Here is an 18,944-nt window from a genome sequence, read left to right as displayed (position 1 = left end):
AGTGCATCTGTTTAATTTCATTTCAAGTAAAAATTGCCTGTAATAAAATGTATGTGAGTAGAATTAAATTAATTTCTGGTCTTCTTCCTGATTTATTTCATTCCGCTGAATTATATCAGCTTCAAATCTAGTTAGTATCCCAAGCAGACATACCACTCATGACGTGATTTTTTTTTTTTTCTTAAACAGGCTGTGCTATCACTGGATCTTAACATAAGTTAGGGATGTGAGGAAGAAGATGCTTGCTGGACAGCTGCTCAGGGCTCTGTCCGTGTTCGAGGGGCCAGGAGCTAAAACAATAACCGGAGTGGTTACCAGGAGTGACAACACATCGCTGATACTTAGGTCCCACCACCTATCTCTTGTTTCCTGTAGAATGGGCAGATCGCATAAAAATCATATTCTGACATTTTGTATTTATATCCCTGTGGGCAGTTCCTTAAGAGACGGAGATGAAAAGTATGCCACTAAAGTGTAACAATATAAGAACGTTCTGTCCAAGAACAATAGGGGAAACTCTGCAGAGCACATATGTGAGAACGATCATTTCCAACCTTTTAGGCGGTGACTTATTTCCTATGCTGCATTAAATTTGCTCCTTTCTGGGCCACCTGGGTGGCTCAGTCGGCTGAAAGTCCGACTTTGGCTCAGGTCGTGGGTTCGAGCCCTGCATGGATCGGGCTCTGTGCTGACAGCTTGGAGCCTGGAGCCTGCTTCGGATTCTGTGTCTCCCTCTCTCTGCCCCTAACCCACTCGCATTCTGTCTCTGTCTCTCTCAAAAATAAATAAACATTAAAAAAAATAATTAAAAAAAATTTTCTCCTTTCTCCCCTTAAGCAATTACTGAAATTGCCACTGTTAATATTGGAAATCATGTTTATGAAGGGGTGAATGTATAGTGAATGACATCATTAGCTTTCCCTTACTGATGTCGTCCCATTTTCCGGGCAGTAAGGTAAGTGTGCCAAAGAGTCAGGAACACTGGCTGAGGTCAGGCGTCACGGGCCAGTGACCCAGCCACAATTTTGAGCTAGGCTGTCCTCCCAAAGAAAAGTTCTCCCCACCATCACATGTTGCTTTCGTTCAGAAAACACCAGTCTGTGCTTGCGTATGCTGAACCCCGGTAGGTAAATGCAACTTACTCTGGTGTACTTTGCCCAATAGGCAGAAATCAAAATGCTTGTTTTTACGTTACCGTGTTATCTCTGTTAACACAGATGTAATGTTTTCGCTCCCGACAGTTACCAGTTAATTATAACCCACCAGATATTTAGCAAATGTTTACATATCTTTCAAATTACAAGCGGTATGAGCCCTTTTGGTACATGCTTGCATTATTAGGATATTTTCTACTACTAATCTAAAAGGGGCCCTGTCGCTTTAAAAAGTCATGTTTTTGTCTTTGAGTTTATGTTCGGCTTTTTGTTTTTTCCCTCCGGGAATGAATATTATATAAACCCAGGGCCTATGGGAAACAGAGCCCTGTCACTCATCACTCTTACTGAACACAAATGAGAAATTATACCCCAAACCTCTTGTGTCTCCCCTGCATTCTTTCTACTCATGGATTATTTAGAATAAATAAAATAAAATCTTGGCTTCCCAGAGACTTTCAGAAATGAGACTCTTAGATAAGCATTGTTAATATTTTGGTGACGATCTCCTCAAATGGAGAAAAAGGAAGAGAGGGAGGGAGGGAGGGAAAAGAAGGAAGAGGAGGAGAAAGAATTGTTTTAGAGAACGCGAACTCTGAATATTTTTTTCACTTAACTACATGTCCCAAACATTTTTCTATGTCAACAAATACAGACTAACACCCTCCCTTTGACTATTACATGTACCATCGTTGATTTGAGCAGCCCCCTGTTGGTAGACATTTTGTTCTCAATGTTAGTTCATCGTGAAAACAGCAGGCACTGCCTATAATTAACTCTTCCCCCGATGACTCAGTGTGTGTGTATCAGTGAGTACACAATCACCGCGAAAGCAGAAAGTGTAGGACTACAGGCTGAAAGACTGAAGTGGTCTTATTACAATTAATACGCCCCTTCCCAATCCAGCCAAAGAACTACTGGAATACTCTAGATAGCCCACCTTTACCATAGCCCCCCACGTGCCTTTTGGTGTCACTACTCTCCCTCTGCTCCCCCGTCACCCCTTTCTCATCCTCGGACACGCAAGCACAGAATGTGTTAGTTTCCTGAAGCCAAGACGGATGGTTCGTTCCAACACCCACTCCCAGAATTCTCTGGAGAATTCCAGAGGCCGTGAGTAGTTTGAGAACTGGACCACTGTCCTATTCACATTTGTACTCCAAGGCCGATGACTGCATTAGGCATATACTGAGTGCTTGATAGTGGCTGCTGAAGTCATATCATAATTTTGGCCTTTGAGAGTTATGTTCAGAGCTTGTGACCAAGGGCCATGTCCCTTTCCTGTGTAGCTGTTTTATTTCCTACTGCTTCATTTATAAGTTTCACCTTTTCTTTTCAGGACACCTGTGGCTTGCTAAGCCTGTCACCAACTTTGATCACCACTCTGAATTACCCACCCCAATGCATTTCCCTCTTCTTCTTAAATTTTTTTAAGTTTATTCATTTATTTTGAGAGTGAGCGAGCGGAAGGGGAGGGATAGAGAGAGAGAGAGAGAGAGAGAGAGAGAGGGAAAGAGAATCCCAAGCAGGCTCTGGGCTGTCAGCACGGATGCTGACATGGGGCTCGAACAGTGAGACCATGGCCTGAGCAGAAATCAAGAGTCAGACACCTAACCAACTGCCCCCATTTCTCTCTTCCTACTTGTGCCCTTTTGCTTTCTGGTTCCTTACCTCTGTTATTGCTTATCTTATGCTCCCTGTCCCAAGTCTACACACTTATTAAATGCTGTTAGCCAGTAGAAGATCCCTCTTTTTTTTTCATAGCTTCAAACAACCAGGCAAAAAAACACAGCGAATTCCAGGGCATTCTGGAATAGGTACTAATGGGTTGCAATCAATAAAGTATATGAATGTGAGCCAGAGAGGGTATTTTGTTGTTATTCTTTTCAAATTGCTCCTTGGGCTGAAGTCATTCTAGAAGCTTAAGATAATAATAAGAGTAATGACTTTATTATATTAAGCAAACAAACTCAGTGACAAGTAAGAAAAGATCAAGCGGATCTATCATAGTATATTTGCTTATAGTGTATTCCAGTTTGAACTAACAGATCACAGCCAAATATAATAAGGAGGCTAGGATAACAGATTCTAAACCTTTTACGGTATCTCCCTTTTTAAGTTCTTATTAAAGTCCATTTGCTGGAAAGTCTATAGGAAGCATTGACAGCAATGCTGAGTCATCCATCTTAGCTGTTTAAAAGGCCCATCAAAATCAATGAATCAAGAAATCAAGGGCACCTGGCTGGCTCAGTTAGTAGAGTACGCAACTCTTGATCTTAGGGTCATGAGTTCGAGCTCATGTTGGGTGTAGAGATTACTTGAAAATAAAATTTAAAAAAAAAAAGCAACCTTGGCTTCTTTGTCTATGGAGAATCCACGTAGATTAAGTCCTTTTTTTTTTATATTTTCATAATGTCATGAAGAACTCTACACTTTCTTCAATTGATCAACACATCCATCTAGCACCTAGCTTGTAAAAGAGACTTTTCTAGGTAACAAAGAACTCCCAGGGAAGTATAAGACACAATATCTGACTTCCCAGGGTTGCAAAGGGAAGTCACTGTGTCCACTGGAATCACTTAGTGGTGGTGTACCTGAGTTCTGAAGAAGGTACGACTACACTCCAGCAAAAAAACCAGCCTAGAGAGCAATATTTTCTCACAAGTGAATATCAACAGAAGAAACGTTTAAAAGTCGACTTTGGCTCCAGTTACTTCAGAATACTCACTCGTGAAATTATTCCAGAATATCGGACAATCTGGGACCTGCTTTAAAAGAAGATTTAAGAGTTGAGCTCAGATAGATTAAAAAAGGCTTCTGGATCTCCTACTACCCGACTTCTCCAAAGAGCACCCACATACCTCAATGCCCACTAAAACCCAGGAAGTTCATTAAAACCCCCAAACAAAACAAAACATCCTCCCAGCAGCCAAAAGTCAACACCACAAGACTGAAATGCTTGAGCTTTTCTCACACGTGAGCCTCCGGAGCCAACGCCACTCAGAGCATCTCTTTACTTGCAGTCCACACGGAGTTCTAACAAGCTCGGACATAAGATTTTCCCAGCACACTATGAATTAGGAGCAGCCAGTTAGAAGGGGAGAAGTCGTTAGCATAAGCAACATGGAAAGAGCAAAATGTGATGAGTTGTAAGTCAAGGGAAAGAATAACTATAAAAGCCGTTGTTGTTGTTTAGCCAGACATTGCAGGAGGTGAAGACATTTAAAATATGCTTCCTCTCAGAGCTCAAGACTGCTGGAGCTCTTGACTACCATGGTCTTTCTTCATTAAACATATTCAGTTGGGCCAAAATGAGGAGACATAATAGTGGCGCGTCAGATTCTTACTGCCTGGGATTAACGCGTGCTTTCCCATCTCTGACCAGTGGCAGGCAGAAATCATCTGGGTTTTGATTTGCGCCAAAAAGAGTAGACGGCCTCCCAGCCTGAGGTCCTTCCACATGAGTTGCCTGTTTTGTGGCCCTGCTTAATCCTACAGGTCTCAGGAAGGATTGAGGGCAGCTGCTTCTGGACCAGAAGATGTCCCAAATGTGATTTTTGTATAACCCTTTCTTGGCTGTTCCTCCTTTCCACTAAGCAAGAATGAGAACCTATAGGGGAGCCTGGGTGGCTCAGTCAGTGAAACGTCCGACTTCGGCTCAGGTCATGAGCTCACAGTTCGTGAGTTCGAGCCCCGCATCGGGCTCTGTGCTGACGGCTCAGAGCCTGGAGCCTGCTTCGGATTCTGTGTCTCCCTCTCTCTCTGCCTGCCCCCCAACTCGCAGTCTGTCTCTCTGTCTCTCAAAAATAAATAAACATTTAAAAAAATTTAAAAAGGAATGAGAACCTATAATCCATAAGGGTGTATATTCACTCATCATTTTGGAGGAAAGCTGGAATGAGTGAATAAGTGAATGAAGACACATTCTGGAGTCATCTTGTTATAACTGTTCCAGAGATGATGCCATAGAGAAAAATATTTTATGCTTATGATCCATTGTTTAAAATAGTGATTTTTTTTAAAAGAGAAGACAATATTTGATATCAAAGTGCAAGGAAAACAAGAACACAACTGCTTGGGAAATGTTATAGCCTCTACATAACAAAATAAGCAGTCAGTCTAGTAAATTCTGTTTTCTTTTTTGACAAACTCAACTTATTGAAATAATTGCTTATAGAAAAAATTTTAATTGAAATTTTGTTTTTTCCCCCAAACATTAACTTTTAAACTGCATTTGTGGGACCTAAATTAGTGGAAGAAATTTCAAGCAGAGAGATCCATATTTTAATACCCTATGACTCAGAATGTGCAGTGGGAGAAAATAAACAGAAAGAACCACATAATTTCTATTGTATTTGCCATCAGAGCCTGAACAACTGTCCATAGTGAATTGGCTATAACTCGCTATGCAGTGGACCAGAGAAATTAATGCCACAATGGGGGATCTTTCTGTTGATCCTTGTCAACAAATATGAGTCCCTCATTTTTGAAACATGACAGAAAGGAATGAGATAAACTTGGTAAAACTACGAGACCACTAATAGCTCACCAATGACCCTATTAATAGAGATTAACCACAAATTTGCAGGAAAAACATGTCCTGAATCCTTTCGGACACCAATATACGTAATTAAATAAACTAGAAAAAAAAAGATTGAAAAAGAACATGATGTGATTCTACATTACCCTTCCTCTCCCTCCTCCTTTCCCTTACCACCTTGCTGCACAACCCCCCGCCCCCAACCTCTTCCTCTTCTAAGTAAGCGGATGCCAATCCTCGTATAGAATTCATCAGTAAACATATTCACAAGTAAATGCAAACCTGGACACAAATGGCTTTCAGGACTATATTCTATATTGACTTTCATTCATACCTTTCACCTGTTACAATCTTCCACTTCCTTCTTTGCAGTCTCTCTCTGTCTCTCCCTCTGTCTCTCTCCCTGATTGAAACCCTGATTGAAAGAGCTACCTTTCTTCACCGTGGTTATTCATTCCCTACTAGTTCATCTGTCAAGATCAACTTAGAATCTTATTTATTAGCACGTTTTAAACATTTATTGCACGCCAAGTGATGGGGTTGGGGAGGATGATAACTTTCCATTTCCCCCAGAGATGCTTCTCATTTAGTTTTCAACTAACCCTTGTAGGTAGATTCTATAATTATCCCCATTTCACTGATGAGGAAACTGAGGCTCGAATGGGCTAAACCTCTTGTCAGTGGTCCCTCAACCCTTGGTGAAGCTGGGGTCAGTACCCACGTAAGTCTAAGCTCTAGTTCTTAATAGTACTACATTGCCTTTCATGGGTATTTTCTCCTTGAATTTAATTCAGCCAATGCGGAGCATGTTTGTAAAAACATACGCACATGTACAAAGTTTAAAAATATGACTAAAGTAGTAAAAGAGATCTGGCTATACTGCCAATGGTGTCTGGGTATATACTCAGCATTTCCTTTACTGATCTAATGTTGATAGACAACTCATCAGCTACCTCTTATCACCAGTTACAGATCTGCTTTTTAACTGATCGGATCCTAGAGTAAAAGACAAAAATCCATGTGCTTTACTAAGGTAGAAGGGTAAAAGACATATGAAATTAATAGCTAGATCATAGATCCTCTCAGAGGCAGAAGGGCTTCGGTTTTTGTTGTTTAGGCAAAGGAGAGGCTGCTGAGAACATGGGAACAATGGCACCTAAAGGGGAAGTCAAGAGGCTCTGAAAAAGAAAGAGGAATTTGGAATTGTTTGTAAGAGAAAGTGGGATCGGGCCAGAAGGACGTGGGCACAAAGGACCATCGTCCTGCGAGATTGTCATGTGGGAGGGGGGCACCAGAGCAATGTCCCACACACAATGCTTAAGTGTGCAGTCTGGTGCGTGACGTTTCTCGCCTCGTCCTTCGGATCATCAGGAAAAGTCTGCTACTGTGATCATCTTGAGTTCATGGTTCCTTGGGGGGCAGGTGGGTTGTAGGATGGGGCCAAGGAGAGGTAACTTCGTCCCCTCTTTCAGTGGACACCAGAGTGGTGATAGAGGAATGGGCACAGGCAACAGAGAAAATGCATTCAATGGAAGTAGAAAATAGAGCAGTGGGGATCCCGAACTTAGAATCCCTCAGAGAAATACTGGGGAGAGCTTTGGGGTTTTACCAGAATGGGGGTTTTAATCAACTTATCCTGATCTGAAAGGGATGACCAACCCTAGGGGACATGTTGATTACACTACAGAAACTCAACTATCTAGCTTTTTGGGTAAAGAACAATGTTACGTTTGCCAGAACCAGGGAACAGACAATGACATAGCTCTTCTTGAATGTAACTTTGAATATATCAGCATGTGCAGTCAACTTATTTGCTGACTTACAAACAACCCGATGAAATTTTTTGCCAGTTAAACCTATTATTGCCCATAATGAAAGACTCTAAATGCACTAATCACAACATGCAGCCTTCTATTTGATCACAGTTTTTAAAACTTCATGATACAGGGGTTTTTAGGTATACTCAACACATTTTCCTTCAGAAATCTGATTGGTTGTTCTAGATGCTGTGAATGATATAAATTGAGCTCTCAGTTGGAAGAAATCTAAAGGATCAAGCATCCCTGAGTTTCAGACAGAAACTTCCTCTGAACACACATATTCAAAGGTATGTGGATTTTATTCATAATTTGGTATCCTTTCTGTTGTATTCATTTCCTTTACTGCATTTCATGTACGAAAAGATGCAAACGTATTCTGCATTTCTAATATTTTATGCTGTCATATTCAGTTACTTCTTCAGCCGGACCATAATTAAATTAGACTCTGATTACTTAGATGGATTATTTTACTCTCTAATGCAGCAACGTGTCTGTCTGTGTTTCGCTAAGTTTTACTTCCAGAATCCCAAAGCACTTTTGGGGGCCAAATTTCACAGTAAAATATTTATTTTCATTACTTGCCAACTAAGATAAAAATGATTTTTCACAGGCTGTGATCTACGACTTTAAAAGCCATCTTGTTTAATTACATCAAATAGAACCGCCAACTAAATGTGGGTTTTTTTTCTCATTAATTCAAACTTTAAAAAAACACATTTAGGAGGTAGAACGCGTCAGCGCACTTTTTACAGCTGGCATTATTACACAGGAGACTCACCTTCTTTGCAAAATTCAAGACCTTGCTTCTGACAGTTTTCATAGTCAATAATTTGTACCACAAAGCAATGTGCGTATTTTAGGATGGCCTGTTCCGCTTCATGTCCCAAGGGTCATAAAGTGTATAATTACGGTACAGTGCCAAACAAAAAGAAGATGTCATTGACTAAACATGGACTCTTTCAAGCGGAAGTCATTCAAAAGTCATGGAATGATCGCACAATATTAGCACCGTCCTCTCCCTTCCATTCAACCACATCTTTTGTTCCCGATCTGGAGCTCAGAGATGCCACCTGAGGGTCTTGCCTGAAGGCCTACCGGTTGACACACCTGGAACTTCACTCCACTCCTTCCTTACTCTATTTTGGTAAATTCCTTAAGGCCTTTTCGCAGACAATTAGTCTTTGTTTTTAACAGCAGCAGTGCTCAGGGGCACCGTACAAAAAAACCTTTTTTGTGCGTCCTGGTTCTGAAAGTATCCAATACTGTGCACCTGAAAGATCTCCTCAGCTTTTAGAGCCAGCTCTATTCTTTACGATCGGTAATCATATGCTACGTTTAGCTTCTATGAATCCACAGGCTACACAGGTATAGGAGAGTAGCAACCAAATCGTGTAGTGATAGATTGACATCTCTACAATTTGTTCTTCTCTCAACCTAAGTGAGAAGCATCCTTGTCACTCTCGTCATTCCAAAAGCAATGAAATGAGCTGAAAACTGGAAATCACATGTGAATGAAGTAACCTCGCAAAGAATGGTCCCATCCTCTTTACTAGCGACAGAGTAATATGGATTACGTGGGTTTTATGGAGTATTAATTGTGTCCATATTTGCGAAGAGATTTAGCTGTCAACTTATATTTCAGGGCCAGCAAGAAATGGGGACCTGGATTTTGTTTGCCTGCCTCCTGGGAGCAGCCTTTGCTATGCCCGTGAGTAAAACACCCCTGCATAAGTCAATATCCAATTTCACAAGCTTGGAAATAAAAATCTGCCCCACAGTTGGTAAACTTTAGGGCTCAAGACAGTGCAAGATCAGATGTCCTCAAATGTCTCTGTGTTTAAGAAACACTTTGAAGAGCTTGTTATAAAAAAAAAATATTCAGATGCCTCCACCCAAGATTCTGATTCAGTACAGCTGGAGTGGGGGTGGTGCCCAGGACTCTGCATTTTAACAAGCACCTCAGGAGATTCTGTGGAAACAATTAGCTTGTAAATATCATCGCCCATCTCTAGATGGAGGAAACTTTTGGAAGGAACCCTTGAAAGGCCTCCAGAGAAAATGCTTAATCAGCCTTAGCCAAATACTACAAAAAAGCCAGTTTTCTCTAAAACCCACTCTCTCACAAGTGTCCAGCTCTCTTCCTGCCCTCCAAACTCCACTGCTATTATCCTTCAGAGGGTAAGATTTCTGTGTTAGGAATTTCTTTCTCGAACCCTCTCCCTGTTGTCAGAGGCCGCATCCCTTTGGGTGCACCTGCTAAGTACATGGGTGCTTCCGTGTGGTTGTCCAGAATCCTACCTCTGCCCAATGCATGTGGATATATTTTACGTTCAAAGGTACCAAGGACCAGGACGCCTGACCCATTCTCTTTAGACATAAGCACATCAGGTCAGAGAGCTTAGATCACGGTCAGGCAAAGCAGGACCCAACTGCTTTTCGGTGGCATAAGGAACAGTTGATACAACCAGAAGCCGGCCAAGCTTGCATATCTGCCTCCTCTCTTCCTCTCTCACCCACAAGACCAAGATTCTGTGCTCTGCCTTCCTAAAACCCTGCATTGTGGCAATTTCTAGTCCCCTGAGGGGCCCCTGCATTACAAATTGAGCCCTATTTCCACTCCTCAAGTCAGCACCCCTATTCCCCGAGGGCTTACTTATATCAAGAAAGTACAGGAAAGGCAGTTCCCTAACGAAAAGTAGTTCACACTCAGATGAGAGCAAATAAACCTTCTAAAATACGAGCATTTAAAACTAATAGAGCCTTAATTAGCTCGATGTCTGAGGGAGATGTTCTGCATGATCCTGTCTCCTCTCCCTCTCCCCCACTCCAGGGCCAACCAGAATTGTACAATGCAGTCATCAGTCACACGGCCTCCACTTTTGACAGGCCAGCCAGTCCTGGTTTAGATCATTATTCGGGCTGATTTTTATTTTGAACTTTCCATTTTTTCTTCCATAAAAAACTGGGACAGAATAATAAAAAGAAGCCGTCGAAATCAACTCTCTCACTTTCCATGGGATTTATAATGTTTCCACCTTACCTCCCCATCTCCTCATGTTCATCAATAACTCACAGGCAGTTGTTTCCTTAGTTGTTGTTGCTGTGCTTTGCACACCAATTGTGAGGAATCTCTGGGATACTTAAGCACTTCTCCACCTCCTGATCTATAAGGGAAGGTTTGGCAAACAGTTCTCGTCGGTATTTCAGAATTGTGTAGGAGAAACACATCTCTCTTTCCAACACGGAGTGAGTTGCATTAAGACATAAAATGGTGGATGGGATAGACTAGGATTAGTTGACAACATGGGTGGGGGAGGGTGTCAAAGATCACTGGAGGATAAATGTGTCTGGTTTTTGCTTCCGGGTCTTGGGAAAGTCATTTAGTTGTTCTGGACGTCTTTAAAATAAGAGGGCTCCTCTCCTACACAGCGTACATGTTCAGACTAAAAGTAGACCTCAAATATATTCTGCACCATGTAGATTTTTTTTAAAGTAGCTTCAGTCTCCCTTAATGTGAACAATTGCATATTGACTTAATCTCTTCCTCTCTCTCTCTCCCTCTCTCTCTCTTTCCCCCTTCTCTCCCTCTCCCTCTTTCTTTTTCTTCTCCTTTCCCCTCTATAAAAGCTACCACCTCATCCTGGGCACCCTGGTTATATCAACTTCAGCTATGAGGTAATTTTTCTCTTTACTAATTTTGACCATTGTTTGACTTAACAATGCCCTGGGCTCTGTGAAGAGTAGTGTGTTGATTCTTTGTTCAAGATGTTTCTCAGTCCCGCTTTTTCAGTTCCCATTACCAGCTTCCTGGTTTAAGCCCTGATGGGTTGCCTGAAGCCCGCATTGCCCCCGGCACACTCCTACTCGGCCTCTCTGACTCAGTTTCTCCTCCTTATATGGCTATAAAATTATCCGTCAGGAACTACCACTCAGGGTGGGGCTGCATGGTAGGGCAGAAAGTGAACAGCAAAGCTGTTCAGCCTGTAAAAGTTGGGGGAGTCAGCTGTTTTTTAAGATCCTTTCCAGCTAGAAACTCCTAATTCTAAGATGTTCACACTCTATGTGTCTCCTTTGTTTGTCTTTGCTGAAAGATCAATGATCAGTGACCAAGTAAGTGGTCTATGAGACATTCTGCAGAGCAACGGAAAGCATGAGATTTCTGGAAATCGGGTTTGAGGGCTCTCCTCAACCCCATTCTAATCATGTGACCTTTGGCAAATCATTTTCTCTCTTTAAAACTTTGGTTTCCTCATCTGGAGAAGGGAAATAAGTATAATACCCACACTTCAAAGTATGGTTGAGGAGCAAAATAGTTATGCAATACAAAAGGTGTTCTGTCAAGTATAATTTGAGCAAGGTCAATAATGTGTTTGTTGTATTGATATCAAATGCTGTGCTACTACTATGTGAAGGAGTCCCCAGAACTGAGGCTGTAACCGAGTATATACTGTTGAAAAAGGAATGAAACTCCTACTTCTTTGGTAGGCTCAGACGACAATCTGTGAATCTGTTTACTCACGTGTAACCCGAGGAAAAGTGTTACTACGAAGAATTTGAGGCAACACTTTCTGTTAAACCTTAAGAGGTTGATATATTTGACCAGAAAATCTGTGTTTCTAGGATGAGGGACAGTTCTTCCACCTCCTTTATTTTTGCATTGTGACATCAGATCAACAAAAGACACGACTCATGTTATATCACATTAATTGTTTTGTTTTGTTTTGTTTTGCTCTGGCAAAGAAGAGCAGGAGCTGGGGAACTGAACAGAATTACTACTTTTGTGACCTCAGTCAAGCTCATAAACTTCTTTAACTCCCCATGACCTTGTCCGTAAAAGTGAGTGTGATGATACTTGCCTCAGACTATGTGATAAAACATGAAAGATGTGCGTGATGGATGTAATGTCGTGCATAACACATAGGAAGCACCTGACAAATGTTTACCCTATTCTTCGATCTGTAGAACTCACACTTTCAGGCTATCGATATTGACAGGACTGCAGCATCAGTGGGTGCATTTCATGTAACTAAACTAAAGCAAATGTATTCTAATGTCTCTTTTTCTTAAGGTGCTCACTCCTCTGAAGTGGTACCAGAACATGATAAGGCATCCGGTACGTACATTTTTTGCTCTTTGTTCCCTTAAAATATTAAGCATGTGTTTCAATTCCCTTTTAAGTGAAATAACATATCTATGCCACATACAGACACTAATGGAAAATCCAGTTTGTAGAAGGTCATATCTGTGTACACAGTTAGAAATTCTTGCACAGGAAAAATGCATAAATATTCATAGTCATAATGACAAAGACAACATGACTACTTCTCCAGGTGGAAGTCAATGGAGCCAATGGTAAACCTGACTCTTTGTTTCTCACCAGTACCCTTCCTATGGTTACGAACCCATGGGTGGATGGCTGCACCACCAAATCATTCCCGTGCTGTCCCAGCAGAACCCCCCGAATCACGCCCTGCAGCCTCATCACCACATCCCCATGGTGCCAGCTCAGCAGCCCGTGGTCCCCCAGCAACCAATGATGCCAGTTCCTGGCCAACACTCCATGACTCCAACCCAACACCACCAGCCAAACCTCCCTCTGCCTGCCCAGCAGCCCTTCCAGCCCCAGCCCGTCCAGCCGCAGCCTCACCAGCCCATCCAGCCCCAGCCACCCGTGCACCCCATCCAGCCCCTGCCGCCACAGCCACCTCTGCCTCCGCTGTTCCCCATACAGCCCCTGCCCCCCATGCTTCCTGACCTGCCTCTGGAAGCTTGGCCAGCAACAGACAAGACCAAGCGGGAAGAAGTGGTGAGTATCCCTTGAAGCCACGACAACATCTGTGAAAATGTGGTAAAGCAAAATTGGCCCCCAGAGTTCTAAGTTCTCAAACAAACCACGATCTAGAGTTTCAGTAGCTACAGGTCAATGACTCTATTAGTCTGAGCATGTGTTGTAACTTTATATTATAAACAAGTTTATCTATGAGGCATAGTTTTTATGGTGGGTTTAAGTTCTATGATTGTTTTGAACTTCTAGAATATGTATTACTGAAACCCATTAATTTTAAGGATAGCAGTATAAGGGAATATCAGTTTTTCTTATATTTCAAGGGTTTAACTAGCAAGAATAGGCTAGATTTGCACTGAAGATAAAAAAAGGTGGGGGGGGGGAAGTTTTGAGAGTGGGGAGGATGCAAATAATTGAACAGGCTACAAAAGGTGGGTAGGAAATCTCTCTGAGGACCCTTTGAATCTCTTTAAAGGAAGATTACCCGTCTAGAGCGGTTTTTTAATCTAACTCAGAGGAAGCTAGATAGTCTATCAGATTCCTTTTCAGGGCTGGGTTCTATAGGTTAATCTTTTAGCAAGAAGTTTTCACAATTAAGCACAAAATGAATTGCATTACAGAAAACTCTTCCAAATGAGTGGGAAATAGCCAATAAAATAAGTGACTCATATCCCTATTCCCAAACCCTTATTCTGTGTATATGAGATTCTATAATTCTACTGCATGTATGCATGCAAATGTGATTCCATGTTATAAATGCTACTGAGGATTTTCTCCTGAGAAGCAGCGAGGCGTGAGATGGAAATGACCTGGATGGGGAGCTAGCATACCCAGGTTCCAGTTCTGGCTCTGCTTCCAAAGAGGAAACAGTATTGTACAAGTTACTTCAAATTCATGGGTGTTTTCCCTTTTTGAAAATAAGAGAAAGTGACTAACTCAGATATTTCAAGCCTCTGTCCAAGTACAACTACCACAGTTTCCCAACAAAAAGTTATACTATCTGACATATGTGTCTTCACAATTATGAGCATATCTATGGCGAGTATGGGACAGAATATTTGAAATTGTATCCCAAATAATTTGGTGCCCATAGTTGATTACTAGCCTAAGGTAATGTTCCCTCTGTATAGAAAATGCATTTATTTATCTCTTTATTAATGATTAAAGCCATGAACTTTATAATGTGTTTGCATCTTGGCAGAGCTATTTATGGAAAGGTGACTTTGGGCAGGTAGTCTGAACTCTTTAAAACTCCTGTGTAAAATCGGAGTATAAATATTGATAGCTTCTTAGGGTTGTTTTACAGAAAATAAAATCAAGTGATGAGCTCAGAGCCTGGCTGGCGTGCAGGAAGAATTCAGTAAAGGGTAGCTACTGTTATTTTTTTATTAAATAATAGCTGTAGGTGTCCTGAAGGCAAGGTCGTCCATTCTGGATACCTCCCACCTAATGACAAGGAGATAACAAAGAAACTTTGAATACTACAGAATTCAACTTAAATGGTTATACATTGCTTCGGCAGAACTGAAGCCACACATGTGATGTAAGTGATACTCGCTAGGAATATTTGTAAATTATTTTGATTCTTCCTTTTGTTGTTATTTTTCAGGATTAAGAGGTCAGAAAATGGGAAGAGAACTGAAGGAAACACTTCAGATGCTTTCAGAATGACACAAGAAAACGAGTTTCGCCTGCCATCACTTCGCTTAGTAAAAGCTGTAACTAAAAATCAGTACCATTAGCAAACAATAAAATGGTTTAAAAATCATCCATATGTTTGTGCTGAATTGCGCGTAAAATTTCGTGTCACTTCAGGGAACTTATTATAAATGGCTACTCTTGAATAAGGTGGGAACTGCTCATTTACACGTGCAAAGTTGACCATTCTGCAGGCAGATGAGGACTGTTTTCCCTTTTAGAGAGAATTTATACAATCTCAAAACATTAAAAAAAAAAAACCCAGACGTTCATACAGTAGTTAGAATAGTAGATAAAGTGAAAAATTATGAACATGTATAGTCACTGAACCTGAACCAGATGAAAGTAAGTTTATATGAAGAATTCTTCAAATTGAAAAAAATAAGCTCTTGAGAAATGTTTATATTACAGAACAGATAGAAGACTTGGAACACTGACTTTATACTTCACACCACATTAGTAACCAAAGTCTGATCTTTTGATCTCATTCTATGGAAAAAGATTTTTTAAATGAAATTATATGATATGTACAATAATGTACTGAATTTTAAATTATTGGGGTAATTAGTTTTCCTAAGAAAACTTGTATTAAATGGAGCTTCAAATAGAGAATCGCGGTGATCTTGTATACAAGTCATTTCTTTCACTTAATAATTTTTAAGATGATAAACTGTACTGTATAGTCTTCAAAATGTTAACAGATGCATAAAATGGACTCATACAAGTTTTCTTTCCCACTCATATTTATATCTGAATCCTTTTTTCCTCCTACACCCACACAGAACTGTAAACAATCTTTTTAGGGTTTACATTACACAGCACCCACAGTAACTTTATTCCAGTACCTTTATGATCAAGGCTCCTTAATCATTTTCTGGAATGAATAAACATAACTTTACTGGGAGGGTCTTGATATTTAAACAACAACAACAAAAAACTTGACTTAAAAGAATTTAGATCCCATAAAGAATTAAGAAAACTTTTCATCAATTCTCATGAGCGAATTCCAATCAACATAGTAAATACTCATTTATCACCCTTTAGGATAAGGCACAATTCCAGACCCTGGTGAAAACAGTAAGTTCCCATCCTTAAGGAACCCAGAACATACCAAAGGGATAAAAGAAGCTCAGAAATACCGATTAGAGGAGGCCGAGCAGCACCGACACCATGACAGAATTAGAGGCAAAATGCCCTGGCCAAAATGACAGACTTCCTCAGCTAGCTGCACAACAGCTTTCCTCACCCCTCATTCCTTGTTGGCAAAGCCGGAATTATACCCAGCATCTGGCCTTTCACAAACTCAGGACAGATGAGGCCGTACCCTGGCTCAGGGAATGAGTGTTCACTCCTCCATGCCAATTATGGCATTAATTACAATAACATACCAAATCCAACAATACCAAATAGGAATGGGTTGTGATGGAACCTGAGCAACGAATGGGGCCAGAAGGAAAGTCTTCTAGGAGAGGAAGAACTTCTGGGGAAAAAGATTACTTTCCAATTAAACACACACACACACACACACACACACACACACACACACACGTGCACACACGTGGTCTTCTATCCTTGGATCTACTTGTTTGAGGATACGATGCCTGGAACTGTGCCATGTTATGACCAGAAGGGGTAAGTGGAAAGATGTAGAGCCCTTAAGTCTTTGGTGGCATCATTGTGTCCCTGAATTAACCAGCCCTGGAATCATCTAGATGGATGACGCACTCTATTTCCATGCTAGTGTTTTTCAACTGTGGGTCACAAATGATTAGTGGGTCATGACATCAATATCAGAAGCCCCATCATTTATATCATGTCAGCAAACTCTCTTCCAATAATGTAAAGCTTATATGTCCAGAACTAAGAATTATTTTGTCAATGATTTTCCTGAAAAAAAAAATCCAATAGATAGATAGAGATATATATCCTGGTATAGTCTCCAAAATCTATGCCTCTCTGCACACTTTGTCTTTCACGGTTCATGAACGTATTGCCGTTACGTTTATTTCTACTGAGAAACATTTTAAGGGTGTAAAGGATGATGTTACTCGGAGACTATGTGGAAAAAACACAAACCTTGTAGTCAGATCGGAGTTGCTTTCAATTCTTCGGATATAAGAGGATTCTCTGGAAAAGTCATTGACAAAATAATTCTCCTTTTATAATGAGTCAAATGACACACGTACCTACACACATATTCAAATCACATTTTGAATTACAGGGAAAAAGTCAAGCTTTGGACTCTGAAGACTATTCACTATGGAATGAGATGTACTGCATAAGTTAATTTTATGAGATATAGAAACTTGTGTATTCAGTTCAATCCCAGACATGTGTTTTAATGTCATCATTTTCATGGAAGGCCACAATGGACATTATTCCACCGCACTAAACAATGTATATTAACTGCAACATAGCATTTCCCTGATGGGCTAGAATGAGACTTATGAACACCCATCAGTGAGGTGTGTTGCCTTTGGCATTTTAGAGATCATAAAGCTCTTATGCCTGTTTTAAATCGCCCTCTCATTGTAACGGTTCCTTTCCGCTCTCAGTTACCGCTTCTTTTTGTTAACGTATATATACAGCTTTTAATATGTAGCTTACTTTGTATACATATTCTCCATAACAAAATGAAGTACATTGGCCTCAGGACTGTTACTCTCAAAGTTCCACGATCACTTTGAGACTATTTAATTTCCTGACTCCCCAACTGTGGCAGATGGCTGCAACTGACAGAATTCTGACACGTAGATGTATGTGGCTGTCACCACATAGTGTAACATAGCTGAGGTAAACTGAAGAAAACAGAGCGTCTCTAATTCATTAAGACTCAGGCTTAGTCAGCTGCCCAACGTTGTACGTATTTGAGTAAAATATGGAAGAAATTCACTAGATACTAATGACCAAGACTCAAAAGTACAGTCTGAAACAAATAGCAGTCCTAACCATAAATGCACTAATAAACCCAAACTTACACCCAAAGAATTCTCACATCAGGAAAAAAGCAAAAGTAGACTATCTACAAAGCTGTGCTCTGTCTTTGAAATTGAGCTGAAGAGTCAGATGAAGTCGAGGAAACCACCTCAAGGAAACTCTTATCTCACCGGAACCACTCCCATGTCACTAAGAAATCTGAAATCTGCTCTCCACTCATTCACTCTTTGTTGGTGAGGACTTCAATATGCACTGCAAATACACGTCTAGGAATTGCCTAAGAGAGTCATCAAAATGCATGAAAAGATACGTGCAGAGATGTTGATTACAACATTATTTATACCATGAGAAAGTGTACCTCACTTAAATTTTCTTACATCTAGCTGAAGGAATAATGGAAAAAAGTATGCCTTAGAAGAAACTTTAGTGGTGGAGCAAATGTTATAAACTAAAATTCAGGACCAAGATCATCTATCATATGTGCATATTACACACGACCATAACACAGAGGTAATTTAAACATATACCCATAAATATGCATAGACAAAAACCAGGAAGGCGATGCAGATGTGTGTACAAACATGCGATTTTTCCCACGATAAACATAAGTTGCTTCTGTAATCAGAATCACATTAAATTATTTAAAATTTTTTCTCCTTTTCTTCTGCTTCAATCCAGACACATCTCCTTCCTTCAGTTCCCTTTGATGTGACCTTTGGATCTTGGTGGGTCCCCTTCAGGTAAATTCCAAGTAGAAATGACTTCACGTGTACTTGATTTTTCAGAGAAATATTTTGACCAAAGAAGGGCAAAGGGAAAGGAACTAGGGGCTTTAGCAGGAAATGACCAACAACAACCAAAAAAAAAAAACCCCAAAAAAACCCGAAAATGAACGAGACCAAACAACAGAAAAGAGATGAGCATTATAGGATGAAGACAGAAAAAAAAAAAAAAACCAGAAAAATGACCATCAAAGTAGCTCCTGCTGAAATCCCGCCAAAGGTTAACTG

The 18,944-nt window shown here is 40.6% G+C and overlaps 2 protein-coding genes across 9 annotated transcripts in view; one reads left to right on the top strand and one right to left on the bottom strand.

The window, feature by feature from the left end:
• Positions 1-18,944, bottom strand: part of ARHGAP6 (Rho GTPase activating protein 6) — a 452,363-nt gene that overhangs the window by 103,662 nt on the left and 329,757 nt on the right. The window lies entirely within an intron of this gene.
• AMELX (amelogenin X-linked) lies at positions 1,024-15,067 on the top strand. 4 transcript variants are annotated; one of them, XM_081792910.1, is made up of 7 exons: positions 1,024-1,123; positions 7,698-7,801; positions 9,157-9,222; positions 11,142-11,189; positions 12,583-12,627; positions 12,895-13,320; positions 14,909-15,067. In XM_081792910.1, the coding sequence occupies exons 3-7, from the start codon at positions 9,169-9,171 to the stop codon at positions 14,912-14,914; spliced, it is 579 nt and encodes a 192-aa protein (XP_081649036.1). In that variant the 5' UTR covers positions 1,024-1,123; positions 7,698-7,801; positions 9,157-9,168; the 3' UTR covers positions 14,915-15,067. The 4 variants fall into 4 exon arrangements, with proteins under 4 accessions (XP_081649036.1, XP_081649039.1, XP_081649037.1 ...); XM_081792911.1 differs by lacking the exon at positions 1,024-1,123 and adding an exon at positions 3,568-3,646; XM_081792912.1 differs by lacking the exon at positions 1,024-1,123 and adding an exon at positions 3,655-3,764.

The sequence above is a fragment of the Panthera onca genome, chromosome X (assembly GCF_046562875.1).
Source record: "Panthera onca isolate mPanOnc1 chromosome X, mPanOnc1 haplotype 2, whole genome shotgun sequence".
Taxonomy (NCBI): domain Eukaryota; kingdom Metazoa; phylum Chordata; class Mammalia; order Carnivora; family Felidae; genus Panthera; species Panthera onca.
This window is presented reverse-complemented; position numbering and strand designations above follow the sequence as displayed.